At 42.9% G+C, this 27,939-nt stretch overlaps 2 protein-coding genes across 4 annotated transcripts in view; one reads left to right on the top strand and one right to left on the bottom strand.

Moving 5' to 3' along the window:
* The window catches only part of LOC142097574 (heparan sulfate glucosamine 3-O-sulfotransferase 2-like), a 303,244-nt gene that overhangs the window by 42,899 nt on the left and 232,406 nt on the right, over window positions 1-27,939 (top strand). The window lies entirely within an intron of this gene.
* Window positions 19,314-27,939, bottom strand: part of USP31 (ubiquitin specific peptidase 31) — a 40,840-nt gene continuing 32,214 nt past the window's right edge. For all 3 annotated transcript variants that reach the window (XM_075179528.1, XM_075179531.1, XM_075179529.1), the window contains 4 exons: window positions 26,360-26,585; window positions 25,850-26,008; window positions 25,092-25,244; window positions 19,314-23,615 (listed from right to left, as the gene is read on the bottom strand). In XM_075179528.1, the coding sequence (XP_075035629.1) occupies window positions 22,210-23,615; window positions 25,092-25,244; window positions 25,850-26,008; window positions 26,360-26,585 (1,944 nt within the window). In that variant the 3' untranslated portion in view covers window positions 19,314-22,209. The remainder of the gene's footprint in view (window positions 23,616-25,091; window positions 25,245-25,849; window positions 26,009-26,359; window positions 26,586-27,939) is intronic.

Raw genomic sequence — 27,939 nt, 5'->3', positions numbered from 1 at the left:
CTGCTTGAAGTTGCCTCTTATTCAACACGTTTCCAATGTCTTCTGTGTCTCCCTTCCGCCGACTGTGATCCTCAAATCGGGAATGTTCTGCAGAAGGTGGGACGTTTGGGACTTACGCCTTTGTATAGCATTTTATAATGCAACACAACCTAACAATATATATGCCAAGGACCAGCATATTCCCTACATATGCTTCTGCTTAATGATTGGGACGACTCAGAGAAACTAATTGAATTCATTGGTTATATTTTCGTACTAGGGTTAGTTTTTCTAAGCTGAGCTCTGATAGGTTGCTATAGTTTTAGTAAAGCAAATGTAGACCTATGAGAAAAAACAATGCATCTCGTTTCCAATAGTAAGGAAGTGTCATCTGAAGCCAATTTCTTTCCAGTGAAGGAAGTCATGTGACATAGTTAATTGTTGATATTACTAATAGAAAAACTTTTCTACATACACAAATGAACTGCACCTTCCAACATACCACCCCTGAGATCTCTATAAAATGGTCCTCTTCATTCTTCTGCAAATCATCTATCTGCGTCATTAATTCCCACTACACTAACATGCTTTAAGCCTTCCTCTGTGCCTGCTCCTAACCTCTGCAACTACATTCATCATCATTGTTTATTGATAAGGCTCAACAAATTCCACAAGGGGGGCAAACTTAAAATGTACATACAGATTTTGGGTTGGGGGAGGGGTGCTTGCTAGCTCCCCTCTAAATCGCAGTATTAAAATTAGCTGTGGCTCTCATGGCAGCTCTAAGACAACAGTACATTTGCTACACTCAAAAAAAACCAAAATCATTTGCACCCATTTGCACTACGACATTGTTTGCCCAGGTGCAAATTTGTACCCTTTGGCTGGATTTTCTCCACTAACGGTAAATGAGACCTATAGGTGCTCAGATTTTTGGTAGGTTTTGTCCAAAGCACCTCTTGTATTGATGCATCTGTCTAAATTGACATTTGTCCATCCAACAGTACCCGATAAACAGGTTCCTCTTGCAACTATGACATTTTGAAGATGGGTTGTTGGAATGTGAAACCTAATGAAGAAATGTAAATTAATATAGAGTTAATGAGCTCCTCTCCTCTTGTGTTCTAGTGGAAGGAAAAATACAGGATCTAATGACATAAAACTGACTTATAAGGTAACAGTGTGAGCAGTCTCACTGCCTGACTGTGGCCTTTAATCAGCCTGTGACGCACCAACTCCTGTGGAACTACATGGCCCAGAACGCCTCAATAAACCCTTCCACAACAACTGGACAGCCACTAACAGGTCTGAAATGGATGAATCCTATCCGGCCCATCGTGTCCTCACATCACGGACTTTCAACACGTGAGCCAGGCTTGAGCTCGTGTATACACATGTACACATATGTACATTACTGTCAGGTTATGTTCAGATCCTACTCTCTGTTTACATTTAAAAGAATTTATCTCGTCTGTGAAAATGTAATTAAATCCTCCAGCTTTGATTTATTAATATCTGATTGGATTAAAGATTTAGTTATGTGGCCTCCGGCTATATGGAATTAGAAGTTAATATGATTTTTCTTTGTAGGCATTGGACAGCTCTGTCTCACAAATAAAGGAAGACAATTCCCTGGGAAAAGCCGTACATATTATCACATGATCCATACTTTTCCTTTTATATCCCTCCTTCAATCTTTAATTATCTGTATCATAAATGCAGAACATTGCTCTTTGCAGAATATCATTTTTAATCTTCAGGGCCCAGTGTGCTTTCCTCATCATATGTCAAGATCTGAACGTGAGCTTAAAAGGATAAATTAAAAAATATGCACCAGCTCCTCCAGTTCCAAATAACAGGGACTCACTTCTTCTGCACAGTGGGATCCCTGAAATGAAATTAGGCATCCATGATGGCGGAACCAATGTGCTCTGCAAGCTGCAGCGTACAGATGTCATAACCGTATACTGGCATTGCTGCTAAACCAATGCTATGACATTGATAAGGTGCATTAGACTAGGGCCAGAGCACCTTTAGGTTATAATTATTGTTCATGCAGTCTAGTAGAAATGGCGAGCACTGAACCGGTAGCCAATCAGATAATTAGAATTGTCACAGCAGTACAGAGCATTGCAGAAGATTAGTATCCTGACCTTGTGGTAGGGACCTTGTAGGCACAGCCAGCCTGCACCTGAGCCTGCGTGAGGTGTGTGTGACAAAGGGTTAATGGGAGCAAACGCACCTGGTCTGTACAAATTATTGAAAGCCCCCTTCACACTCACTAGCTTTGTCTGAGTGTTATTTTCAAAGCTAGCACTTTGTATGCACACTTAGGGGCACCATACACTTTAAATTAGAGTTCTCATTAACCAAGTATTTCCATTATGTAGTGTTATAAATGGTCAAGATTGACTAGCACACAAGTTTGTTGAGAACACAAAGAGAGAAGCAGTGTCCTAATATGAGGAGGGAAACTGACATAAGCTTAAAGCCTAAGAGTTAAAGGGCCTGAATCATTAAGAAAAAAAAAAAAAAGAGTAAGTGTTCTCCCGGCCAAACCATGTTACAATGCAAGGGGTGCAAATTAGTTTATTATTTTACACACGAGTTAAATGCAGGTTGTTTTTTCATCTAGCACAAAAATACATGATAGCTTTATTTTTACACTGAACATTTAAAGTTTTTCTAGGACATGCCCTAACCCAACTATAAATCTGTCTCCACATTTTAAATTTACCCCCTCCCCCTCCCCCTCCCCCTCCAATGCAACATGGTTTTGCCCAGATGCAAAGTTACTCCTTTTGTATATTTTACTCTCCTTAATGACTCAACCCCAGAGAGTAGAAGGAGAAAGTGACAGCACAGTGTAGTAACGGGAGGCTCCTGTTAAACTGTTAAAATCTCCACAAAGAGGGTCATGCATAGTTCCTCCGCAACATACAGATGTAGTCTCTTACCATCATCATCAACACTTATTTATATAGCACTAGCAAATTCCATAGTACTTTACAATTGGAAACAAACAGTAATAAAACAATACTGGGTAATACAGAGAAAGGTAAGAGGACCCTACTCTAAAGCTTAAAATCCATGTGAATATCTGTTAGGGTTAAATCTGTCTCGCATCTTGCTGTGTACTCAGATCTGCTATGCACTTCAGCTGTGTATTAATCTGTGAGTAGATTGGAAGACTCTACTATTTAAACCCTCACCTGTCATGCACTCATTGACAGTGTTACTGTTGTATATGCTAGCTTTCTGGTTCCAGTACCTGTGTTCATCTTTCTCGTTACCTGGATAGGATCATGCAAGTCTGCTGGTTTCTGGCTCTGCATATATTTGTCTCTTGGCTCCTATTTTGTCTACAGCTACATGATATTCATATAGCTCAACTCAGGATCCTCCTCAGGCACGTAATCCAATAACTATCTATTGCACGGCCGTGATGACTGGACTCTGCAAATTTGCAACAGCATTACTTCAGAGACCTTATTATCTTGCATTGGATTAGACTGCATTAACCTGCTCCAGCGTGTTTCTTCAGAGATATTGTCTAGATATGTGTTGCAACAAAAGATTGCAATACTGCAGCATGATTCCTGCATTACCTCAGGGCTTGTGCTGTTTCGGTCTGCTCGAGCTACTGCAGTAAACTCCATAATACTTTTTATTACAACATAATCATGTACTGTCGAAAATAGCTGCACAGAAGGCACATTCTCTATTAAAATAATGCTGAAATATTGAGGGATAAATAAATTTTACCTCAGAAAAGTATTTGATGCATGCGCGTGTACAGGATTTTACACAGCATTAGGAAGTAGTACTGTGACCCACATCATGATGTTTGGCAGCTTAATCACAGCTTTCGATCTGGGTGCAGAGACTTCTAAATTAGCCCATAGCATCATGTGTTTCCCTTTCTTTCCATAAACCTCTCTGCTGGCCTTTGAATCAAATGTTTTTCACAACCTCTAAACGAGATTATTAAACGCGCTCCCCAAGTCCTCTGCAAAATCAATTCTTATTGATCCACTTCCTGCGTTTCCAAATGCCTCTAAACAGGAGCTGAAAGAATCTTCAGAAAACTGTCCACACAAACCAATAAAAATATACCTGTTTAACAAGAGACAAGTCCATTACGTGCGTGATCCGCCGTCTATGAAGGAACAGCACAAGCAGCTGAATATCGAGAACACATCTTTTTTTTTTTTTTTTTTTTCAACCAGCTCATAACTGAAATTGCACGGACCCAGATTTATCACAGTGAAGAAACTAAAGGGTTTATCACGGATGCTGTGAAAATAGATCTACAGAGAAAATAGCAACTAGTCACATATAATACTTTGGGCATACCAGGAGACATAGACACTTGATTTTTAGTAATACAGATATAGCCACACATTTTAATTCCCCCAAGTATGGACAAAGCAAATCTACTGGATTTATTTTTTTGCTGTTTTCAGTGAAGATACTGTATAGTGGTAAAACCCTTTCATAAATAGGTGAATAACGGTGATGGTGAATAACAGGCGGCAGAATCCATAAATAGAGTACAGTTATTGGGTTACCCCAGGGCACTGAAAGGGAGTATAAGTAGATAGCTTTAGAGGAGGGGGATTTAATTCAGCGGGAGCAGCTGTTGAACATTGCCTCAGCGTTTAGATGCTCATATTTCCGACTATTACGGTAACAGATCCCCGCTCGTTTTTCTGTGTACCTCATAGGCAAACCAAGGGGGGTTTCCTAGTGTCTGGAAACCCCCTCCCAGCATGAGGCACTGTATGCTTGAGGTGGCTTGCCCTGTGTATATGATTGGGATGGGAATTGCCTGTGTGTATGATTGGGATAGGAATTGCTTGTGTGTATGATGTGGATAGGAAGAGTTGGAGAGCAGCCAAGCACTGTCTAAAATTATAGTCACGCCCCCATGCATGCTGGTCACGCCCACTGGCGGCATAGCGTGGAAACCCCTCTCTACAAATCCTGCGTTTGCCCCTGTTCCTCTATGGGACACGAGGAAAAATGAGCAGAGATTTGAGATCAGGGTGATGTGTCTCTGTGGACTTTTGCACTGGATTGAATATTTTAAACTGTGGCGTTTGATATCTCTTAATGCATAGCTTCTGTGCTTCAAGGGGTTAAGATTAAATCATAGTTGCCTGGTAGGTCCGGGAGACTCCCGAATTTCTGGGAGTCCTCCCGCACTCCCAGTAAAGCAGAGCAACCTCCCAGTTTCTGCCCGTACAATTAGTTGGCTGGTAGGGGCAAGGCTTAGTGACGTGGTACTAGCGTCATTGCGGCCCCGCCCCACACTATAATAGGCCAAACTGACTGACACATTAGGGCGCAGGGCCATGTGCCGCTTGGCCACGCTACCCCAAAAAACGCCAGTAAGATCTCCCCACCCAGAAGGGAGTTCTCAAAAAGATGTATGGATTAAATTATAAAGGGAAAAAAAAGATATATTAAGTGTGCAAAGACAAATAAATAAAATAGACATAAAAAAATAAATAAAAGAAAAGCAATATATATATTCTTTATTTTACTACTGATAGTAAAATAGGTTTTTCCGTGTAAGAGACTATCCCAGTGTCTCCTGAAGGGGTGAGCGGCGTGGGAGAGGAGAAGCATCTAACGCCTCCTTGCATACGATACTATCAATATATAAAGGAGACTTCCATTGTCAGCACAATAAGTAAAACATATCTAAAACAGGTAAAGTGCAATGTATCAAAATACTAAAGCAATTGCTTGAATTAATAATTCAAAGGCACAGTATAGATCTTGTATCCGACATAATTCCAACATAAAGCAGTGTCTGCCTATTAAAACCGGATGTATAAACCAGCTTTTACCCTACATTAGCTAGGGTGAAAAAAAAAAAATCTAAAAATAAAAATAGGACAAGAAGATTCCAAGTAAGTGTTTAGCAAAGGCTGGCTGGGCTGGGGGCCATCTGGCCCCCGGGCTAATCCCATAGTGGACTACCTTGGGCTGGGTCACTCGGCCACCTGCATTTATTTCCCTTTAAAATTTTCCTAATAGGCTGCCGAGTAGAGTCTTGCCCCCCTGGGCTAAAATTTGCCAGCCCTCTCCTGGTGTTTAGCATGGACCACAGAAGATATGATGGCCTCAATAATACTATAAATAATAATAGGAGCCAGGTAATTATGTATTTCTATTAATAAGGAGGGAGAGTTTATTTTACTTTGTCTTTTGGATGTGGAGTAGAACAAGTTGTTGCAGAAGGGAAGGTAGATTTTTTTTTTTGTTACATTCTTAGCTTTTAGATTTATTTTTATACATTGTGACAAGCAGCTCGCTGTTTGAGCTGTCTCTCTTCTCAAAACCACCTTTTTTTTTTCCAGGCAGGATTTCAGGCTACTTGTCAAACCGCAGCTTGGTAGATTTAACAATTTGCCTTCTTAGCATGGCCAAAAGAAAAAAAAGTAAAATAAAAAAAAAATATGGAATGTGGGGCTGTGAAACCCAGCATTTTCTTCCAGCGGTTCGGCCTTTAGTCTTGAAACCATCAAAATTGCTGAAAAACCCCACGATTTAACAAAACTGCACTTTAGTAAATTTCCCCCTTAAAGTGAATGCCAACATAGACTAAATGTTCTGCACCTAATGTCTCCATATCATACACACCAGACCCACTGATCACCTGACCCCATTGTCTAGTTTCCAAACCCCTCACTGCTTGGGACAATGAATTAGCAAGCATTTTATAGGATAACATGGGGGTGGGGGTTACAGGTGAATATTTTGGAAAACATTTAATGGCTAGGACAGCAAACATTCAGTTAATATTAAGACTTGGAAAAAAAAAGGCAGACATAAGCATTGTCTAGCAGAACGTACATAAGCAATGATTCGTTATAGGATATCATCATCATCAGGTATTTATATAGCCCCACTAATTCCACAGCGCTGTACAGAGAACTCACTCACATCAGTCCCTGCCCCATTGGAGCTCACAGTCTAAATCCCCTAACACACACACACACACACACACACACACACCAGCCAATTAACCTAAGAGTATGTTTTTGGAATGTGGGAGGAAACTGGAGCACCCGGAGGAAACCCACGCAAACACGGGGAGAACATACAAACGCCACATAGATAAGGCCATGGTCGGGAATCGAACTCATGACCCCAGTGCTGTGAGGCAGAAGTGCTAACCACTAACCCACCTTGCTGGCCATAGGATAGTTATATTTCCAAAATAAACCAATTTTAAAAAGGTGGACCCTTTATAGGTGAAATCCGCCCTGTGAAAATCCTTACTTTAGAACCCAAGTCTGCAGGAATTTGCCATATTCCTGTTTTACACCAAAATATCAACAGAAGGAATGCATCATGTCAATTCCTATTGTCATTTCTCACCCTTTGCCCCATACTCTACAGGTGATCTCCATCACATACAGTCTCAGCATTTCTGTCACTTCCGAATTCCCCACAACATACATCTAATAAAATTTAAACCTACCAATAGAGCTGCCATCGATTCAGGTACACAGTTGCGGAACTACCATCGGTGCAGCAGGTACCATGGATTGGGGCCCATGGAGATACAGATGTAGAGGGTCGGGGGCCCCCGGTTCCCTTCACCCCCAACTGTGGCCCCACAGCTAGCTAGTTCCTTCTTTGCAGGTACACCTACCAGCCTTTCTATTCTTATTGCGTTTTTTTCCCTATCGATAACATTAGCACAGAGACCCATTTCTATTGGCTATGTGGCAAAACTACTGGACACTCTTACTTAATTCTAACACAAATAAGTAAATGATTAGGTCATTGTGTCTCAGTGACACTTCTGTGGTCAATCAGGAATAATTAACATTTGATTTGTAAATTAGAATGGAACTTGGGTAAAAATCGCCGCTCCTGGTCTTGTGACGGAAGAAAACATTCCTTTAACCAACTCTAAAAACCGACACTTGAGTTGAAAAACAATTGTGCATACACAAGCCTCAATTTGTGGAAATTACACAAGTCCGGTCCTAGGGGTGCAGCAATAACAAACATTTGTAAAAACAAATGTGCATGTTAATAATTGACGATAAAACTTAATATAAAGGTTTGCTGAAATAAAGCTGAATTGTCATTAATTTACTTATATAAATAGGATACAGGGAGAATAGTGACCATGAAGGTATACGGCAGTGGTAAATTTGGGAAGAGAAGGCGTACCACTCCGGCAGTCTGGTTACTCATTGTACCAACAGTGCTGTAATAGGAATCGCTCCTATTTTATGCTTCTAGTGTATTGGTAGAGATTGCAAAGGCCGGGAGTATAGTGACAAGACTCAAAGGATTAGTGTTAATAAATCTGCATCTGTTAACATTTCGTGAGCAGGAACCGTAGCAGTAAATAAATTCATTACAGCTCTCCAGGGGATGATATCATGTTTGTACTAAGTGTTGGTCTTTTTTCTCCTCCGCTAGTTTTTGACTATATTAAAGAGCTTAATGAAATTATTGTCAGAAGTAGACAGGTAACCTCACATTCGTGAATGAGAAGGGCTGCTGTACAGCCAGTCATCCAAAGCTAAGCTCAGCACGGACAGTGTTCAAATAGGGATCAATAGATGTGTGTGAAGTCGGTATCTTGAACACCAGGATTGACCAAAACTGCAGCCGGTTACATCAGGAGCCCGTCCGGGGTTAGAGGTCAGTACCGTGTGTACAGATGGTGCCAGAGGCAGAACTGGCGAGCTGTGGGGCCCGGTACAGGGAGGAGGAAACCGGGGCCCCCGACCCTCTGCACCTGCCATGCAGCGGGCCCCATTATCTCCATGGAGCTTAGTGCATGGCCCCTGCGGCTCCAATGGTAGTTCCGCCACTGGACAGTGCAATCCTTTCAGTGATCTATCAACCATTTATTGTCGCAGTGTCTAGACACCCAACGGTACAAGCTCTTATATTACTATCACATTGGGCACTGCATAAAGAACAGGGGCGCTTTGTTAGGTTGGATGGTTTTCTAAAAAATTCCTAAATGTTAAGAGTTGTGGGTAACGTTACTAATAACATAATTGGTGAATGGGTTTTCCCTATCCTTATTGCTGCTGATCTTCTGTCGAGGAGATGAACGCTTCGAGCCAAGGCGCAATATCACAAATGAAGCTGCAACAGGCCGAAGACGACAGGTGCTTAAGGTATAAGATGGACGGACCTCTTTAAAGGTAGATGTGGTGATAGATAAGACACATGGTCAAGATCAAGGACTCAGTATATAAATATAGATGAGGTCAGAAGAGCAGCTCAACTAGGAAGGCTAATCTAAATTGGAGTACCAGAATTGGCTTGGTTAAACCGGCAGATTCAGCAAACCAAGAAAATATGTGCAGCGCCTTACACAGACCTCTAGGTGGCAGCTGAGTCTTCCAGCCATCAACTCAGTGAACAGCAAATACACCTAGGGCTCTCATGACAGACCGGGCACTAATATAGGCAGGGAGGTCACACGGACAGGTGTATCCATATATACTAAACTTGTTTAGGGGTCTATTTGTTAATACCATGTGTTGACAATCAATATGCTTGCAGCAATGCGTAATGAGAAACTCTGTAAGTTACCATGATGGAGCTGCTCTGGGACCACTGCTGGCACAGTGGTTAGCATTGCTGCCTCACAGTACTGGGGCCATGGGTTCAATTCTGACCAGGGCACCATCTGTATGTTCTGTGCATGTTTGCATGAGTTTACTCTGGGTGCTCGGATTTCCTCCCATCCTCGAAAAACATACTGATAAGTGCAAGGTTACATATGAATGATTAAATATTCTCTGTAAAGTATTATGGCATTAGGTAATTAAAGGTTAATAAACAAATATTACAGTAATTTCTAACCTATACACTTGTGATCTGAGAATTTAAGATATGCATCCATTATGGGGCATATTCAATTGTCCGCGTTACTCGCAAAAGTAACGCGGCTTGCGCACTATTACCGTTATTATGGTACCTTTAACGCCGGCTTTCTGAAAGCCGGGTTAGAATTACCGTAATAACTGTAATAGTTTTAACGCAGTCTTACTTTTGCGAGTAACACAGACAATTGAATATGCCCCTAAATGTGTGATGATGGTAGTCTGAGCACCCAGATACATTCAATGCCTTGTTCTAATAAAACTCGACAACCAGCCCAGACTACTTTTTAAACTTTCCTACACTGTACAATACTCTAAAAAACAATTATCCGTTGGTGTCGCAGAGAAGCTGATCATTTTCAATCTTATGCTTTAACTTTTAGGCTTCCTATACATAATGTTAATGTTGCGTGTTTAACATGCATTCGTAAAGACTTAAAATTTGTTTTTAAGGGATACTTCAAAAAATTATGCAAGCAAATGGAACTGTATACACATTTTGACAGGCATTCACTATACTTTCCTTTGTGTCAATTTCAATGTTGCCGGCACCATTGGGAAGCATTAATGTTCTGTAAAATGCAAATAGAATACAACAGGAGTGCTCATTAAGTTCATGCACACACTAGACTACAGGGAAGCCGAGATCCATTTATGAACGCGCTTCCAACGCTCTTTTTAGAGTGTCTACACCAGTGATGGGCAAACTTTTTCAGGAGCGGGCCAAATAAAAAAAGAAAAACTTTAGGCGGGCCAATATAATTTATTAAAAAAACTCAAATATCAAAATATATAATACAAATTGGGACGGGAGGGTGTTATATAGCAGTGTTACCTCTAGAAGTGCAGCGATCGTACAGACACAGCACTTATTTCAGCAGGTTGTTGCAGATCCGTCTTTCTGGTGAGCCACTAACTGACAACACAGTGGCCAATCGAAATCCGCCTTAGTATATGGCCCAGCCCATCTCTTCTCACATGACTTTCAGCCATTAGGGGGCGGGCAGGTGTTTGAGTGATTGACATACGAAGTGTCCTTTTAGGAAGGAGGATGAAGTATAATGGAGGAAATAGCTGGGAAGGCATAAAAATGAAGGTTCTGACGCACAGGGTCGGCCCTAATAATTTTATGCATATTTTAATGAAAGTTTTTAAAATATTGGTGGGCCGGATAGAACCTCTAAGTGGGCCGGATCTGGCCCGCGGGCCATAGTTTACCCATCACTGGTCTACACCTTTAACCTGCGTTTTTACGATATCTGCGCGTACAAGGCCTAACGGAGCAGAAAAAGTAAAACGCGTTTGTGGATCATCTCAATCGAAGGGTATTATTGAGAATATAAATGTAGACAAATAAATTCAGCAAATTGCCTTGTGTGTGAAAAATACAGAATTGGAAACGCTTGCTTCTGCAGAAGCTTTCTGTACATTGCCAGCCTGTCATAATGTAACCATTAAAAGAGAAGATCTTGGTGGGATGACGTAAAATAAAAAAGTATTTCCACTTTAAGCCACAGACCGTTACACTCAAAGGTCATAGATTATATTCATTTTACTGCATGATTTTACTAGATTATCGCAATTTCTGCATTTCACAGCAGGCTGACAATCAACAGAGTGTTGCGTCTTGCATTAATTCTGTTCTTACGTAGGACTGGCTGTGTTCCCCGTATGAATTGGCTATTGCCATCTACATGCACACCAGGGATATAGTCCAGTAGGATGATCCACTACTTCCAGTTAACTGGCATCATAACGCTTGGCTGTTGCTTGTAAGTCCCCACTTTCAGCACTACATTAGAGGGCATTTGCCACCGAAGCATTATTACCAGCTCTGCGAGTCTTGGTATCCCCTGACTCCCGGAGCAGTTCCAGCTTTGTCACAAGTAATTCATGCTTGCAGTGGTTAATCAGCTTGGTGTTCATGGGACAGTAATTCCTTTCTCAAGAGATTATCCGTCTGATCGGCTGCAGCTTGCAGGGGGAGGCTCAGTGCGGCTAAGAGATTTGTTGTTTTCTAATTTCTTTTAACGTGTTATGTTTACAGGGATAAGGATGCTTAAGGCATGACACAATGCTTATGTACGCTGAGAAGTCCTCGCTTTTCAGACTATTTCCCAGAGCAGCAAATACGGTACAGCTTGGGATGCGGAACGTTTAGCACCGCAGCTGTTGCCGATATGGAATATATCAGTTTTGAAACCGTATCAGTTATTGCACACATGCTCATTAATGTTTTCACTATGCTACGCTCTATTCCATGGAGAAGGGCTCAGCTCTATATTCCTTTATGAGGTTCGGAAACCAATGCAGGAATATTCAGTTTGGCAGTGGAAGGGCAGGGCACAGGGGGATTTTCATCATAGCTTTCAAGGCCACAACAGACCGAGGGCTGGGCTGGGAGACAGGGAGGCAACTTTCCTCTGGGCTGGTTCCATAATGGGCTACCTTGGACTGAGTCACTGGGTTACCGGCTTTTTTTGTCCCCGCGCCAAAATGTTCCTAATAGGCTGCTGAGACGCGTTTCGCCTCCTTGAGCTAAAATTTGACAGCTCTCCCCCTGGACAGGGAATGGTTTTCGACATTCCAAACCCTTATGTAGCAACTCTTTAAATAAAGGGCTTTCAGCCCATGTATTTGTTAGACATCATCAGGGGCTGGGGGACTAAGGGGCATCTTCCCCCCAGGCAGGTCCCATAGGGGGCTTCCTTGGGCTGGGTCATTGGACTTCCTGCATGCTTTTTTATTCAAAATGTTCCTAATAGGCTGCTGAGCAGTCTTCCTCCTCTGGGCTAAAATTTGCCAGCCAGTCCTTGATCCTCACTACATTCTTATGGCATGTGAGTGTTCATTTAAATAAAGTCTGATAAGAGCTATATCAGGCAATAAACAGCATTACTACCAAGATGCTGCTATGATCCTGTAACCACACATAAGCCCTATATTTCCGCTCCGTTTGTCCTGCATTGAGCCTAGCATCATGCGTCAGTGTTCTGCCAGCTACACAGCAGTCCTAACCCATAATAAGCACTCATTAATGATACGAGTAACAGAACAAACAAAGACGCAGCAACTACTACCACCAATATACACCGATCAGCCACATTAAAACCATATAACTAATATTGTGTAGGTTCCCCCTGCGCCAACACAACAGCTTTGACCCTTCAAGTCATGGTCTCCACAAGACCTCTGAAGGTGTCCTGTGTTGTCTGGCACCAAGAAGAATAACAGCAGATCCTATAAGTAGCGAGGTGGGGTCTCCATGGCTTGGACTTATTTTTCCAGCACATCCCACAGATGCTCAATCGGATTGAGATCTCGGGAATTTGGAGGCCAAGTAACCACCTTGAAATCTTTGTCATGTTCCTCAAACCATTCCTGAACAATTTTAGAAATGTGGCAGGGCACATTATCCTGCTGAAAGAGGCCAATGCCCACACGGAATACCATTGCCATGAAGATGTTAACTTTGACACGTAACACCTACCTAAACATTGTTGCAGACAAAGTAACAGTCACATGAATGCCAGGACCCAAGGTTCTCTAGCAGACCATTGCCCATCACACTGCCTCCACCGGCTTACCTTCTTCCCGTAGAGCATCCTGGTGCCATCTCTTCCCCAGGTAAAGGACAAGTAACAGGCCGTCCACATGATGTAAAAGAAAAGGTTATTTTATCAGACCAGGCTTCTTCCATTGCTCCATGGTCCAGTTCTGGTGCTCACATGCCCATTGTAGATGCTTTCGGCAGTGGACAGGGGTCAGCATGGGCACTCCCCCTGGTCAGCGAGTGCACAGCCCCATATGCAGCAATCTGCGATGCGCTGTGTATTCAGACACCTTTTTATTATAGCCAGCATTACATTTTTTTCAGCAATTTGTGTTACAGAAGCTCTTCTGTGGGTTTGGACTAGATGGGCTAGCCTTCGCTCCCTACACGCATCATTGAGCCTTCGGCACCTATGACAACACCAGTTGTCCTTCCTTGGACCAGTTTACGTAGGTACTAACCACTGCATACCAGGAACACCCAAGACCTGCTGTTTTTGAGGCTCTGATCCAGTTCTCTAGCAATCACTATTTGACCCTTGTCAAAGTTGGTCAGATCCTTGTGCTTGCCCATTTTACCTGTTCCAACACACCAACTTCAAGAACTGGCCACACCTGTAAGAAGTTTGCTTCCTAGTGGCAGTCCTGTGCCCAGGGATCAGCTCCTTATTCTATGTGCTGCACATCAGCCCTGGCTGACCAGCATATCCCCTCTGTGTGGGCTTGTACACCCTCCCATCCCTGCCACTGAGCACATTGTGACATCCCTTTCTTTCCGAATAGTGTACATGCAGTGGATAGAGCAGGAGTTAGCTGCCCTAGGCATAAGGTAAATGCTGCGTCTGAGTTTTAGAGTCTGCAGAGCAGGTGGTAAGTGTGGCTTCACGTGGGGTTAGTGGTAGTATCAACATATTATAGGGGCTAGTACTGTGAAGTTGAGGCTCATTAGAAGAAATTTAATCATTTGAATTTAATTTTATGCCTGGGCCTATGTATTGGGAACGCTAGCAATTTAATTTTGGGGCTGGTTGGGGGGCAAAAGCGGCCTATTTGTTAAATGTGAATGCTATTTACTTAATGTTGCAGCTGGTTAAGACAAATGATACCCATTTTTGTTTTTTAATGTGGGTGCTATTAATTTAATGTTGTGGCTGGCTGAGTTGCTCGACTATCCAGGTGATGATTAGTAGTTTGAGACACCAGCAGCAGGTAGTAAAAGCATAAAGAACAGGTATGAGAATGTCCACCAATGTTCTGGTGTTGTCTGGAATAGTCAACTTCAGGGACAACTGGGAGGGAAATTTTGCAAAAAAGTTGCTTTGTTCATGAAGGGGACTGGTGTTTTTGAAGGGGGAAGAGCCAACGGGATAGCCATGCCCCTCCTTGTTTGCCACGCCCACATCAGTTGCATGGTATTCACCCACAACACTGCTCCACCTCCTGACTATTGGGCCCCTCCTACATGAGGCAGATTTCAGAATATGTTTCAGGGCCACTTTAAATTCCCAATCCATTCCTTGCAGTAATACAGTAACCAATATGGGTCCCCAAATACTCTGAGAGGAAAAGAATATACACTCATAGAAGCATTGTGCGGTCTAACAAAGAAATCATGCTCTAAAGATTACAGGTATAGATTTCTCTCTTTCTAACAACCCCACCCCCCGCTTACCAACACGTTCTTCCCTGCAAAGCACACACCGGAATGTTTTCATTCCTTTAAATGTCACATTCTTTAAACCACCAACCTCACATGAACATCAGTGTTCTGTTTTAATCTAGGGTTATAAAACAATAGGAGTGCTGCAATGTATAATTTGATGGTATTGCAAGTTTCACCCAAAATAGTCTGAACTTAAAAACCTCAACTCATTACTTATTAGGATAAGCAAAATTACTTAAAATTCTAACAAATCCTGAAAAGCTATCTAAGAAAATCTGGCTAATCTAAGATCTCTATCTACTTTATGGCGTTCTAGGTGGCACAGTGATTAGTATTGCTAGTGCAGAGGGCTGGGCTCCTGTATGGAGTTTGTATTTTTATTATCATCATTTATATAGCTGCACTAATTCCGCAGCACTGTACAGAGAACTCACTCACATCAGTCCCTGCCCCCATTGGAGCTTACAGTCTAAATTTCCTAACACAGACACGTCAATTTAATAGCACCCAATTAACCTACCAGTATGTTTTTGGAGTGTGGGAGGAAACCGGAGCACCCAGAGGAAACCCACGCAAACACGGGGAGAACATACAAACTCCTCACAGAAAAGGCCATGGTCGGGAATTGAACTCATGACCCCAGTGCTGTGAGGCAGAAGTGCTAACCACTGAGCCACCATTTCCCAGTGTTTGTGTGGGTTTTCTCCCACAGTCAAAACATACTAGCTAGTCAATTTTTTCCAAAGTCAATTAAACTGAGTGTGCGTGGTAGAGAATTTAGATTGCAAGATCCACTGGGTCTGGGAATGATTAAACATTCTCCTAAAAGCACTGCAAAACATGTTGACGCTATATAAAAGGTTAATAAATACTACATACATTTTGGAAAGTGTAAAGATTTCCTTCAGTAATCAAAACTTATTTTAAAGATCAGTTAATGCATTTGGACAATGCAAACAAATTAAAATGCAGCAGTGTGACACAATAATGATTATCCTTAAATGTATAAATCTGAAGAGAAATGGCAACATTCGATTCTTCTCTTGAGCTGTAGATTAGGCGACCAGCAGTACAAAAGAAAGAGAAAGCGCACTGCAGTCTATCACATTTCTGGAATTAGTGTGATAAAAGCTTTCAAAATAATTTTAGGTTATAAAGCACATTCTAAAAATGGATCCTGCGGTGTCAAATTGAGAACCTTAATGAAAATCAAATAAACTCTATGAAGCAAGCCAGGTTTTTAAAAGGGAAGGAAATTAGCACAAAATATATCAGCTTTGCAATATATCTAAATATTTCTATAGTTCTTGAACTACAGCGTCTAGAATGCCCTCCTAGGCCTTTAGCTACATTTAAGATAGATTTAAAACTCACAATGAAGATGGAGCAGTGAACTGAGTGAATTTATCTCTTCAAAGTATTATTATTATTACCATTTATTTATATAGCGCCACCAATTCCGCAGTGCTATACAGAGAACGCACTGACATCAGTCCCTGCCCCGTTGGGGGTTACAGTCTAAATTCCCTAATATACACACACACACACACACACACACACACACACACACAGACAGGGTCAATTTATTAACAGACAATTGACCTACCAGTATGTTTTTGGAGTGTGGGAGGAAACCGGAGCACCTGGAGGAAACCCATGGGGAGAACATACAAACAAAGGCCATAGTCGAGAATAGAACTCATGACCCCAGTGCTGTAAGGCAAATGGGCTAACCACTGAACCACCGTATACATTATCTTACCGTTGAACAATCATATACCTTGTGTGTGTGGTGGGGGGTATTTACCACGTGCCAAACTCCTGTCATGGGGGTTTGGAAATGCCAGAATACAAGACACTAGTATACAATATTCATGTGCTGGTTTCTCCCAGGAGAGAGGCATTAGATCCCATTATAAAGATCAGAGTACCAGCAGGAAGCTGACGAGACCTGCAATGTTCTTATGGTAATAATCCATGCATATACTGAAAATTAAAAAGCGTTTACCATTTATATCTGTCAAATGCTGCATTACTGAGCTGAACATTATAAGTGAAAGTAACTATAAGGTTCATACTCAACTAAAATGTATCCTTCTCTGAGCAGGCAGACAGGGAGTGACGGCTTGCCAGTCTTGCACTGTATGGAATAGTGCGCACACACACAGGAGCAGAGTGATGGTACATTAGCTTAGAAATGTTCGCTCACCTTCATCAGATCCTATTAGGACACGGTCCTAAAGATAGGAGAAAAGATTCAGCGCTCTCTAGTGGAGAGGTAATACTTTTCTTTAACAGAGCTGTCATGTACCATCAGAGGAAGACTGAATACTGCAAGCCCTCTTCACGGTCCAGAGACAAAAAATTAAATTTTGGGTAGGGGGGTGGGTTAATGTTCCTTTAGCTGTTCAGGCATTTAATACTTTCATCAGTGTGATAAAGTGTTGTAACAAAATAAAAATAATGAATGTGAAGAATTCAGTAACAATCCTTTCAGAGCATTATTTTATTTTCTCTAAAAAACAAATATTCAAGTGTTTTCCAACTGATGAATAAATATCATAAATCGATGGGTCTATTTAAGCCAACGAAATAACTGTTTGGCCTGTAACTTCACAACAACTGATGAACGCCCTCTAGAGGGAGAAAGAAGCAGCACATTAGGTTCACAACGATAAATAAAACGCACTAAGTCAGTGTTGTTTTAGTTTATTTTGATGCTTTAATTTCCACATTATATTTTCAACTACAGGTTATCAAACGTGTCTCCCACAAAGAAGCATTCTTAAACGTAAAAAATATAAATTCTGCATATTAAAAGTGCATACACCTGGCATAATAAAACATAAAAATAAATAAAAGGCATTGTTACAGCATCATGCACCAGGCTCGACATATTAGAACCAGTGTTCCCAAAGAGCAGAATAGGTGGTCAGGGAAGGCGAGCGATTTATGTCCATCGTTCTTTCCCAAACCTGCAGGTAGCTAATTTCAAATGTCTGCGTTCCACAGAACAAGAGCAAAATGAGATGGGACTTGGAAAGCAAGTTGGAAAAAACTCCATAGGAACGGAAAATGTATAAAAGGAAAGCAGGCAACAGCAATATAAAAATCCAGTGTAGGCAGAAAGGTCAGGACAAGCAGGCGGATGCGTTAGCGGCAATAAAGGCCAACCGCGTATTCCTGAAAACACTTTGAGGTCAGAATGATGTCACAATTAGACTGAGGAAAACCCAAACAACGCTCTCAGGCTGGAGGTTCAAGATACGGCTTTGTGATCCCCCCGATGCACTCGTTCAAACCCTATGGCCTTTAGCACCAAGGGAAGGGTGTTACTCCGTCATAATACACCTTATAACAGTTTCACTACTTTACCTTGACACACAAAATAAACGGTGGCATGTACGGGAATGGTGAAACGCGTTTCGCTAGCAGCAAATAAAAACAATAACAGGAATATGTATCCAAGAATTCAAGGCAATAACAATAATTCAACAACAAAAAGTAGCAGAAACATAATGTAGCACTCAACCAGATATTGGACTGGATAGTAAAAAGTTTCTGATATACACTCCGTTAGAGTGTATCCATTGCCTACATGCAACGGAGACAACTATTTAATGGGTTTAACCAAAAGGTCATGAGAATACAGCCTGCCAATTCAGAGGAAAATAATGATATCCCTGAGGCATAAGGCACCGAGTGCCTCTTGCCTTAGTGACATCACAAACTCCTAGTGAATGGAAATTGAATATTGATTTAGCATACACAAAATAGCGGCTTACACTATTTGTAGGTGACCGAAACACTTTAAATACCCCCCAATTATACAATCATGTAGAATTGTACACTACGGCTATCTCTGGAGTGTTTGCTGCAATTTGATCCATAAGGTCTTGAAAGTGCGACCTTGTGCAGCTCGCACAATACATTGTGTGGAAAAGCCTGGGGGCAGCACAGCTCGAGGAAGCCAAAAAGTTTGACTTAAAAAAAAATCCCAATAAATGGTACCGAGCTGCCAAGAGCCAAGGGATAATGAACACTGAAGTGGTATGTAAATGGAGGCTGCGTAACATTTAGAGGAACCTATTACAGTTAGATTCTCTTTAACCTTTAGAACCCTCTTTAATGGAGCATATTTCTGTTCTGGATTGTTAATCATTTGCATAAAATTTGCATTTGGCAGCTCCACGCTCCTTAACCGTTTTTAACTACCAATCTGTAGTGTATGCTTAAAAAAAACAAAAAAAAAAAAACAATCAGACTTTGCAATATTACGGTGATGATGTTAAGACAAAAAGGGAAAACATTTCTGTATGTTATAAACCGTAAAATACAGGAAGTTTTTTGACGCGTCGTTTGTAAGCATGGAATGACGAGATACAGTTTGCAAGTTTAGTAAAACGATGAACTACAATGACTTTTTAGCAGGCCAAATCTCTAAAGGATGACAGCTCAAGAGCAGACTAAAATCTGCTGGAGCAATTTTATGACCCACAATATTTTCTCTTTCAGAATATTAAGTAAATCTAAACCGTTGGAAAATTACCAGCGCTGTCACAGAACATGAAACGGAACTGCCAACAAAAGAATGGCGCACACAAACCATCAGGCAGAAAGATTTAAGAAATGTTGAGGAATTGAAATGGACTAAAAGGTCTATCTACACTGCAATGTGCAATATGTTAGTCAGTGGCTATTTGTATTGATTTTTTTAATTTATTTTTAACATTGTGTCTATTCCCTTGCATTTTTAAGGATTTGTACAGAGTGACCCATGATATGGGCATAAAGAGCACAGACTGCTCCTCGATCCTGAAAAGGAAGAGTGCTTCATGCCAACTGTCGTCTAACAAAATGTGGGCAATGCAAATCCAACAGTACAACTTTAGATTGTAACTAACAATGCTCGGATCAAAATGATAAAGTGCAATAACAGGTTCACAACTACGGCGAGAGGTAAAATTCAAGCTAAAATGACATTTGGTAAATCATTTTGCGGGAATGTTTGCAATACATCTCTGCTCTAAGTAAAAGGCTGCAACGAGGTAATTTGATGCATAAAACAGCATAACATTAGCACAAACCAGAGGTGCAAATAATTGTAATAAAAACGGTTAGCAATAAAATTCTGATCATCCTGTGCCCTTCCCCACCCCACGTCTCAATAAACACCACACACACAATTTTCTTGGGCGTTGTAGCCCCGAGGAGTGAGCACCAGTGATTACAATTACTTGCTTGCATAGGTTACAAGTGCGTGCACGTTGAGTTTAAACATTGCCATGCAGAAAGTGCCTGAGCAGAGGGCTAAAGATGAGATATGTCCAGCCGTGCATCCGGAAGAGTGCCAAGCTTGTGCTGCAGGAAGAAAGGAGTTGGGTACACAAATCTACTGTGCAACGATTTCCAACATCAAAAAGGTCTTTCACCAGAGCAGCACTGAAAAGTAAAAAATAAAATACATATAGTATAAAACCATTTCACATACTTTTTTTTTCCCTTTCTGCTTCTCGGGTGAACTACACAGTCAATTTTAGTGTTCTACTTCATTGTTCTCTGAATTCGGCAACATTCACTAAAGAACTGGACTTTTTGGGGGGAGCACCATTTGTAAAACAAAGTTGGTTGGCTTGGCAGATATGGTCTGGGCATTAAAAGACAATGTTTTGGAATGTCGTTTGCTATACATAAGACGTTTAATTATTTTCACCCACCTAATTGGGAAGGGGGGGGGGGGGGAACGACGACGATTAAAGGTCTCATTTTCAAAGGACCTACAATACTGCAATGACGTTGCTGCAAAGATGCCTTGGAAATTTTGCCCCGGCAACACAATTCCTTCCTGAGGTCAAACGTCACTTGTGAGCAGATACAACTGGGCCAGTTAAACACTTGGGTGCTGCCGGAGAGAGCAAATAAATATTTAGTTAATCTTTTAGAGGCTGTGATGTGCCAGCAAATTAAACCGCATCAAATATATGTCAAACATTAGTGTTCGCCTATACGCAAATAAAGCACGTATTTCAAAGCGAGAATGCAGTTTTAAAAGCCCCATCCGTCTTACAGGGCAGCTACTATTAAATGGCTATAAAGCAGATGCAAGAGCTCATTAAAACCCAAAGACTGTCTGGTACATGGAATGGTAGCAGCTATTTAACTCCTTACCAGCTAAAAAGATGGATGCCTTATAGCGGAGACCAGAAAAGCAGGAAGTATACAGTGCAATAGTATTGCAGACATAACCATCACAAAACATTACACAATGTGGTGGAAGAATGTTGGGATTAGCTAGAGTGGGGACAGCATATTGGTACAAATTACTGACCAAGGGAGTTCAGCAATCATAAAAGGGCCTACCAACAGCCTTGCCATTGGTTAGAATACAGGATTCCCCTCTATAGTTAGACTTATCTTAATGTCATGATATTAAGGAATACATGGAAGCAGGACAGGGGTTGGCACAAGATAGCAAGGGATGAGTGGAATAGGTAAAGTCAACATCACAGCAGATAACCAATGCCATATATACCAGTCTAGACATGACATGTAATGCAATTATAAATGGAGAAGAGCTTGAGGCTTTGATGGAAATGAAGTGGTCCTATGAGCGTTCCAGAATGAGTATATAATGCAGAGCTCCACAAGGAACTACAGTTTCCTCCATTTCTTTGAGAAGTAAACCCAACCCCCACCCTACTCTCCTCTGCGTTAGAGTTACAGCCGGGCTTTGGTAAGGAAGATAAAGAGATAATAAGCAGCATTCTGATGGCAGAAGAGAAAACAATGGTTCCCCCCTCTTCCCTTGAGAATTAGAACAAGCAGGAGAGTTTCGGCAGGACCGGCTGAGCAGTTTCTCTGCTGGCACCGTCCGTTTAGCGCTCTCAGTCGGTAGGTTAATAGTTTCTTTATCACAATATAAGTCAACTTCCATGCGGCAAGCATAGCTGGGAGGAAACAAGGACAAGACCTTACCCCACAAGGTTAAAAAAAACAAAAACCAAAACAGAAAAAGAAAAGTCATCAAAATCTGAAAGTGCATACATTCCCAACAGTAGCTGTAGGCAGGGACAGCTCTCCTGCGTTCATCTTTAGTCAGGACATGTGGTAATGCTGCCCCTGCTTCCTTGGTCACTGAGCTTTAGGTGATGGCTTTGTTGAAGATGGGAATCTTTTTAGGTATTTTTCAGCAGTCTTTTTCCCACCAGGCGATTGATGAGCTTGTCTTTCATCTGGGGAAGACTTGGCTTTGTGTTGAGGTAAGGTAGAATGTTTTTTTGGACTCGGGGCCACCTCGCTGGTTGGTAAGGATGGACCAATCTCTGATTTCTCCTGGCCTACGCTCTTGGTTCCTGTTGGCTTCTTGGATAGGAGGCTGGTCTTCCCCAAATCGGCCGATCGCCTGTTCTCCTTCTGCCTTAGGGCAGACTTAAAGAAACTCAGTCCTTTCTCCTCAGACTTGCTGTCTCGCTTGAGACTGGACCGAGCTCCGGTTTGAGGTGCACGGAGGCTGGCCATGGAGGAACTTCGTACAGTCCGACTATCTACTAGACTATCGCTGCTCTTGGGATGTGCGGCACGGGCCGAGCTACATGGTTTAGTGGCACAGGCTTTGTCCGAGCCCAGGCTTACTTTAGATGCTTCCCTGCTAATAGGCTTTTCTGAAGCTCGATGTTTACTGCATGAACTGGATACAGAAGAGGTTTTAGAAGATGAGGCAGGTTTCTTCTGTGCTGGATGTGAGGTGTTACCAAGTGCAGAACTTGAGGATTTTTGCTTCTGTTGAGAGACCGGGGTGGACACTTCCTGTGGTTTTACAGGGTCTTTCTTCTGCTGTGTAGACGAACGACGCATTGGAGTTTTCACTACACTCCGTTTGTCTTTAGAAGCATGTTTACCAGTACTGCCCGATGCTGCTAAAGTGGGTGTAGAAGAGTCTTTCTCTGGCACTCGTGTTGCCTTATCTTGCTCTACTGCTGCTTTACTGGTCACAGGCTTCTTGCTCTGCAGTTCCTCACTCGGAGGTGAATTCTCCCTCACAGGAGAGGAACTCACAGAATCACTTTGATCGACAAAGGCGATATGATTATTGTTGTCTAGAGGATCCAATAGTGGGTTCCTGCCCACTAGCTCGGCTGCACTGTTTACAGGCGGTTCAACTGGAGCAGCTTTTTTCAAGACTGGCTCTACCTGAACACCACCTTCTGCTACTGCCAAAGGAGCCCGAGATGCTGCTCGATGCTCGCGTCTAACGCCTTCAATGTGATCGTGGATGCTGCCAGACAGGTTGCGAAGGCTTCCAAAGCAGGAGGTGGAGACGTGGTCATCGGCCTCGCCAATCTTGCTGAGGGAAGAGCCATGTGTCGGAGAATCAGAGGGATGTCGGCAGGAGGTGGCGGCACGCAGGTGGAGTTTTGCTGCCAGTGACCAAGATGGTCTAAAACCGTTCTCATTCGAGACAAGAGGACTGGTGACAGATGACCTCCCGCTGCTTTGACGTTGGACACTACGGACAAATGGACGGGAGGAGAAGCCACCTAAAAAAACAAAAAAAACTTATTAAGACAAATTCCAAGCAACTAGTTACTTCCTAGCACTACAGCAAACTGCACTTTCTGTCCTCACTTTCAATGTCAGGACAGCTCTATGTCAAGAACTTAAGCAGCACATGATCTCTTCGAGAAGAGTCATTGACTTCACTAGAGCATAAAAACTGTCTAATTAGCAGCTTCAGCATATGATGTACACTTTTTTTTGCACAACTCATTTCTTTCTAAATCGGCAATCTCTACTAAAAAAAGTTCCATCGCCGTGGAAAATTCGCTGCTCAGTATAGAAATGACCGTGCTGAATACTTGGTAGGAGACCATGGAACTTCCCAACTAATAAGCTTCAGTTCTACTTTTATGTAAGGTATTTAGAAACTTATTTTATGCTGAAGGGACGGACAATGCACAAGCAATCCCAGATATGCTACAGATGTATACAGTATATTGTTAAAGATAGTCAATACAGGGTATTTGGAGCATGCAACAAGTCAGTGTGGAGACAGAATACCATCAAACGAGAGACTGTTTAGCCCTTAGTGGGGCTCATTGGTACAGTATAGGTGTTTTCTGCTCAGCATGTGAACAACTATAGAGAATACGAAAGGGGTTAGGGTAAATTTTATACTACTCCAGCAGGAAATGTGCAAATGGGTTGGGTACAAAAATGTCGACAATGAAAACGTTGACACTACAATATTGACATCCTGACTGTTAACATGTTCATTAGGTCGACAGAGTTAAAATACCGACATTGTGAATGTCGATAGGTTGTAAAGTCGACCGTAACAATATCAACATAAAGGGTTAAAACCGGCAATACAGTAAATCATTTATTTTTAAAAAAAAGTGTCACCCCCACTCCCAATTGCCAGCATGCCCAGTGGCAGCCTAGCCATGCTGGGACCTGTAGTGCACCAGGGACAATTTTTTTTTCACATTAAATTACTATTACCCTACACCCACAGCCGAGGGATGTGGAAAGAGCCCTAAGTGTTTTCAGCACAGGACTAGGTACCTCTAGGGGGGCTCTGTATTATTCCTAGGGAGTCCAGCCCTGTGCTGACAAACCCGATTTGTATTTATGACTGGGGGACAAGGTACCCACTGTAAGATCATTCTTGCAAGTTCATAGACAACTTTAAAATGCAGCCACTTTTCTTTAAATTGTCCCCTAGTTAGGTGAGGCTTCCTGAGAAGTGCCCTACGGTTTACTGCTTGCGAGTGTAACATTTATACAAGGATGGGGAAGGGACTTCCCTGTGTTACCAGATTTCTCCCCAAGATCAACAGTTTACGCAATATCCAATCAAAATGATGTTGCCTGACCCATGAATCTATCACTAGAATAGGTTTCCACAGCTATTATCCAATTAGACTGTACTTTATAAAGCCAATAAGATGGGAACTAGAACAGCATCTTTATTATTAATGAAGTAGTCGTCAATAAAGCAACGATCCTCTCACCATCGTCCTCGCTCCTCTCTCCCGTCAGTTCCACAGACTCGGCCAGTGATGCCAGAGATGTCCGTCTGGAAGAAGCGGCTGAAGCAATACTGGGCTGTCGGCTTCCAGGTAGCCTGGAAATCCAGTGATCACATAGCGAGGAGCTAGTGGAACCTGCAAAGTACAAGATTGGAGAACACGCAGAATCAATAGATTTCCGTTATACTATGACAGTTCCGCTAACTTAAAGACTCTAAACAGAAATGCTTTATTTGTCTCTCAATAGCTGTATCAGACATTTCTCAAAGTTTCAGCAATGTAAAAGAACTTTGTAACCACAATTGCTGTCTATGTGCATTGCATGGAGCCCTTCGGACCAGACGACTGCAGATTGCACTAGACTAGACTTACATAAAAGAACAAGTTTAACAAGTAATAAAAAAGGCATCTAACACGCCTAGACAGAAGTTAAGATATTTGAATATATATTATATGCTATAGTGCAAGCTATTACTCCCTGACATCAGCAATCAGATTAGCGTCAGTTATCCTACCAAACACAGGAAATCTGCTGTGCTGGGAGTAAGAACTGACATCAGTAATCACTGATGTCAGTTAAAATATCCTCAGTCCTAATAAGTGTAATATTTACATTTGTTATCACAATGAGCAGCTACTGAACAGGGCAACTTTATTGATGTTCCTCAGAATTAAATGAATATGCTACATTCAGTGCTGTTGCAGTCTCCCATCACACCAAGATTAAAGTGTAAACGTACCTGCCACAGAACTGTTTGCCGACCAGGACGGCACAGCTGCCCGGCGCTGGTAGAAGAGGATGTAGGCCGTCTGCTTGCACACATCATCCTCTGCAAGTGCCTGTACATCGCTGTCATCGAAGCAATACCACGAGCCATCCACAGAGTTCTTACAGTAAGCTGAGACAGAAACAGGCAGGTTACACCAAGAGTGGCGTTTCCACTACATCTTAACTTCTCTATACTGGAAAAGGTTTGGGTTTTAGTTCTTCGCAGGAAGACTTAATGGAGGAAATGTCATTTCTAAATGCCATATAGCTTTGTAAACTGAAAGCGTTTGTGATTTAACAGAAATTCTGCCTGTGCTTTGCTTACTGTTCACATGGTACCAGTAAAGATCTGATCTGCAGTCAAAAATATGCAAAATGGGGCCGGGAGATTTGTACAATTAGTCAGCACAATAATAGCAATCAGCACTACTCTACAACTACATATAGTTGTCTCTTCAGGCTGGTGCTGTACAATAGATACCTGTATAGTGACCACCCTGCATGGTCCCATGGTGGTTACACACAGCATAGAGGTCATATATGAAGTCCTCCGGGTCGCGGCCCATGCCGTAAGGTCGTCTCCAAGGTGACCAATGCGATGGGAGGCTCCAGGAGCTCTGACTGCGCTTCACCACGTGAGGTGTCATATCCAACCCCAGTAATGGGAAGCGGACCATGTTCTGCAGCTTCACCCTCCGATCCCCGTCCTGTGCGGACACAGCAAGGAAAATGTGCACAGGTGTATCTAGCAGTAGACAGATTGCAGAGTCCCCACAGTGTGCAGAGGTATCTAACATGAGAGCGGTTAGTGTCACCATTGTACATATAGGGGTGTGCATAGGTTCACCTATTGTAGCAGGACAGAGGTTACAGCGCCCCCCACAGTGGGCACCGGCGCATCCAGCAGGACAGAGGTTACAGCGCCCCCCACAGTGGGCACCGGCGCATCCAGCAGGACAGAGGTTACAGCGCCCCCCACAGTGGGCACCGGCGCATCCAGCAGGACAGAGGTTACAGCACCCCCACAGTGGGCACCGGCGCATCCAGCAGGACAGAGGTTACAGCGCCCCCACAGTGGGCACCGGCGCATCCAGCAGGACAGAGGTTACAGCGCCCCCACAGTGGGCACCGGCGCATCCAGCAGGACAGAGGTTACAGCGCCCCCCACAGTGGGCACCGGCGCATCCAGCAGGACAGAGGTTACAGCGCCCCCCACAGTGGGCACCGGCGCATCCAGCAGGACAGAGGTTACAGCGCCCCCCACAGTGGGCACCGGCGCATCCAGCAGGACAGAGGTTACAGCGCCCCCCACAGTGGGCACCGGCGCATCCAGCAGGACAGAGGTTACAGCGCCCCCCACAGTGGGCACCGGCGCATCCAGCAGGACAGAGGTTACAGCGCCCCCACAGTGGGCACCGGCGCATCCAGCAGGACAGAGGTTACAGCGCCCCCACAGTGGGCACCGGCGCATCCAGCAGGACAGAGGTTACAGCGCCCCCCACAGTGGGCACCGGCAGATATAGCAGGACAGAGGTTACAGCGCCCCCACAGTGGGCAATGGCAGATCTAGTAGGACAGAGGTTACAGCGCCCCCCACAGTGGGCACCAGTGTATCTAGCAGGACAGAGGTTACAGCGCCCCCCACAGTGGGCACCGGTGTATCTAGCAGGACAGAGGTTACAGCGCCCCCACAGTGGGCACCAGCGGATCTAGCAGGACAGAGGTTACAGCGCCCCCACAGTGGGCACCGGTGTATCTAGCAGTAAATCCTACTACATCCTGCATGTTTATGTAAAAAAGACTAGTTCGTGTTAATTAAAGCAGCCTGTGAAAATTAATATCATCGCAGTCTGTAGGAGGCTTCAGTACCAGTGTTAGCATTCCAAAGGTCTGCAAGTGTAACTAAACAGTTTGTATTATGGTCAGTAACTGTACCAGCAGTAGATTAGGAGAACCATCGGTCGCATGCTTCTCTAGCAGCAGACTGGTTAGAGGCACTATATACCACAGCAGTTAGTGGTAGTGACTGTTAGTTTACATAGCAGAGCAAGCACGGTCTTA

The sequence above is a fragment of the Mixophyes fleayi genome, chromosome 7 (assembly GCF_038048845.1).
Source record: "Mixophyes fleayi isolate aMixFle1 chromosome 7, aMixFle1.hap1, whole genome shotgun sequence".
NCBI lineage: Eukaryota > Metazoa > Chordata > Amphibia > Anura > Limnodynastidae > Mixophyes > Mixophyes fleayi.
This window is presented reverse-complemented; position numbering and strand designations above follow the sequence as displayed.